Source organism: Sphaeroforma arctica, assembly GCF_001186125.1.
Source record: "Sphaeroforma arctica JP610 unplaced genomic scaffold supercont1.4892, whole genome shotgun sequence".
NCBI lineage: Eukaryota > Ichthyosporea > Ichthyophonida > Sphaeroforma > Sphaeroforma arctica.
The window spans coordinates 1-2,216 of record NW_014035666.1 but is presented as its reverse complement, the minus strand read 5'-3'; the positions used below and the strand labels follow the sequence as shown (position 1 = coordinate 2,216).

Here is a 2,216-nt window from a genome sequence, read left to right as displayed (position 1 = left end):
TCTATGTATTTGTCGTATCCTATTCTTTTCTATCCACTTCATGGATAAATTGATGTCCTCATTCTACAGCGGACTCTTTTAAACTTACACTATCAATTGGTATCTCCTATATGATTTAGGGGAATGTCCCTGCCCAAAGTTTCGGAAGTGGTTATCCGAAAGCGCAAGAGTATAGCTGAGGTCAAAGCCAAGCGGTCTGTTCAGGTCAAAAACCAGGTATGTATCTCCAAATTTTGTGTAGCTCTATAAATTATATATCATTTGGTATTGATCATCAAGTCCTGTGCAGTTCTGTACATCATATCATTCGTTTGCTTCTTCATTCATACCCACACCCCGTCTTGTCGTGCCGCACACCTGATCTCTCACATGGCAAGCGGTAAAGCGTCTTTGATCTATGATTGGGTGATGTGAGTCTATATCTTACTGAATATCACGTGGAGATAACGCACACAATCGGTCACTAACGTAGACTGTTAGAAACAGTACATGTGCCTGTAACGTTATGTGGCGGCAGCATGTTCAATGCTTCCTGGTTATAATCCAAACGAGCGCGTTGTGCATCAGCCAGTGTTTGGAGCAGTTCCGATGTGGCGAGTACTACGCTACAAATGTATACGATCCATTAGGCTGGGTTCTATAAAACTGAATATGTACTACTGCTGAGTAAGTTTGTGCCCCATCACAATCAGTTTATCAGCGCAGCTAAGTGCTGTCTTGGCTATGACATCTCATACAGCGTGCCTGTTAAGGTGTTGGTCCGATGTTCAATCGTGCTATTCTGTTTCTAACTATCTATCCGTCTCTACGATCCGCAGCAAGTCAAGGCTAAGCAGGCAAAGGGCCGAAAGAAGAACTTCAAACGCATTGAAGAGTTTGTGATCCAGAACCGAGCCAAAAACGAGGACTCCAAACGTCTGGAGAAGATCGTGAAGAAGGCTAAAAGTGCCAAGGTCAACCTTAGCAAGAAAGCGATTGCCAAGGCTGCCGAGCCCAAAGAGAAGTATGTAGCCACAGGCCTACCGGTAGTGTTTGCCGTGCGGCTGCTGCCTATGAACGGTACCTGTGCCGAAACTCGCAAGGCGCTGCTACGCCTGAGACTGTGGGGACTAAATACTGGCGCGTTTGTACGTCTGGACGAGAGAAACCAGAAGCTGTTGAATAAGGTATCCCCGTATGTAGCCTGGGGTACACCCACCAACAAGACCATCCGAGAGCTGGTAGTGAAGCGAGGCACGGGAAGGATTGAAGGCAAACGCGTGCCTATCACAGATAATGCGCTGATTGAGAAGGAGTTGGGCGACAAGAACATCATCTGTTTAGACGATATCATCCATGAGATATCCACCAGTGGCGACCACTTCAACGACGCTAACAACTTCCTGTGGCCGTTTAAGCTGGCCAAGCCTGCTGAGGTGAAGCGAGCGGTTAAGGTCAAGAACCCGAAGACGCTCAACGTGGGTGGTGATAAGGGCGATGAGATCAATACCCTAATTGGAGCCATCAACTAGGCAGCATACTCGATATTTTATATATATACCTATATATATATATATACATATATTCATCTAATTTTTCTTGGTCGAGATTGATGCTCTAGCTTGGTGGGGGATCTACCGGTATAAAGATTTTGCTCCTGTCCCGATATATAGAGATAGCATCGATCGGGACATGTTTGGTAGTTTGGTAAATGTATCTCTAGGCACCCGCCGTCCCCAACATATATAATTCACCGATGTGATCGGTGATTTGTACATATTCCTATTTTATTCAAAGTAAAACTTCTGTAAACGTACCTTTTGCCTTAAAGTTTTGCATAGCATATCAAACGTGCTACGCTTATCCTAAATTCATTGCTGAGAGGACAACCTTACATCCTTCTCTTCGTGTTTATATGACTTTATATGCACATTAGCCATATTATGAACGGCTTTCTACACCTATAGCAAACAAAGTATGGTGGTCAGCCATCCTGAGCAAACCACACGCACACACCATCGACCACCGCAATTCCGGTTGTCCTACTGCGTAAATGATTATCAAATAGCTGTATTGTAATGTATCCGACAACTAAATGCTTACATTTGATTTTAACGCAGACAATCCTGCCCTCTTCTTTCACTTAAAGACCTACGTACGTACAAAGGTTTACATGGATGCGGCCAGTAAATAGGGTTCTTATATACATACATACATACATACATACATATATATAT

General features: G+C 43.9%; 1 protein-coding gene across 1 annotated transcript; it reads left to right on the top strand.

The window, feature by feature from the left end:
• The first annotated feature begins 119 nt into the window (after nucleotides 1–119).
• On the top strand, nucleotides 120–1,795 carry SARC_14638 (hypothetical protein). The gene is made up of 2 exons (XM_014291226.1): nucleotides 120–216; nucleotides 819–1,795. Exons 1-2 carry the CDS (start codon nucleotides 124–126, stop codon nucleotides 1,509–1,511), a joined length of 786 nt encoding a protein of 261 aa, XP_014146701.1. The 5' UTR covers nucleotides 120–123; the 3' UTR covers nucleotides 1,512–1,795.
• Nucleotides 1,796–2,216: the final 421 nt, after the last annotated feature.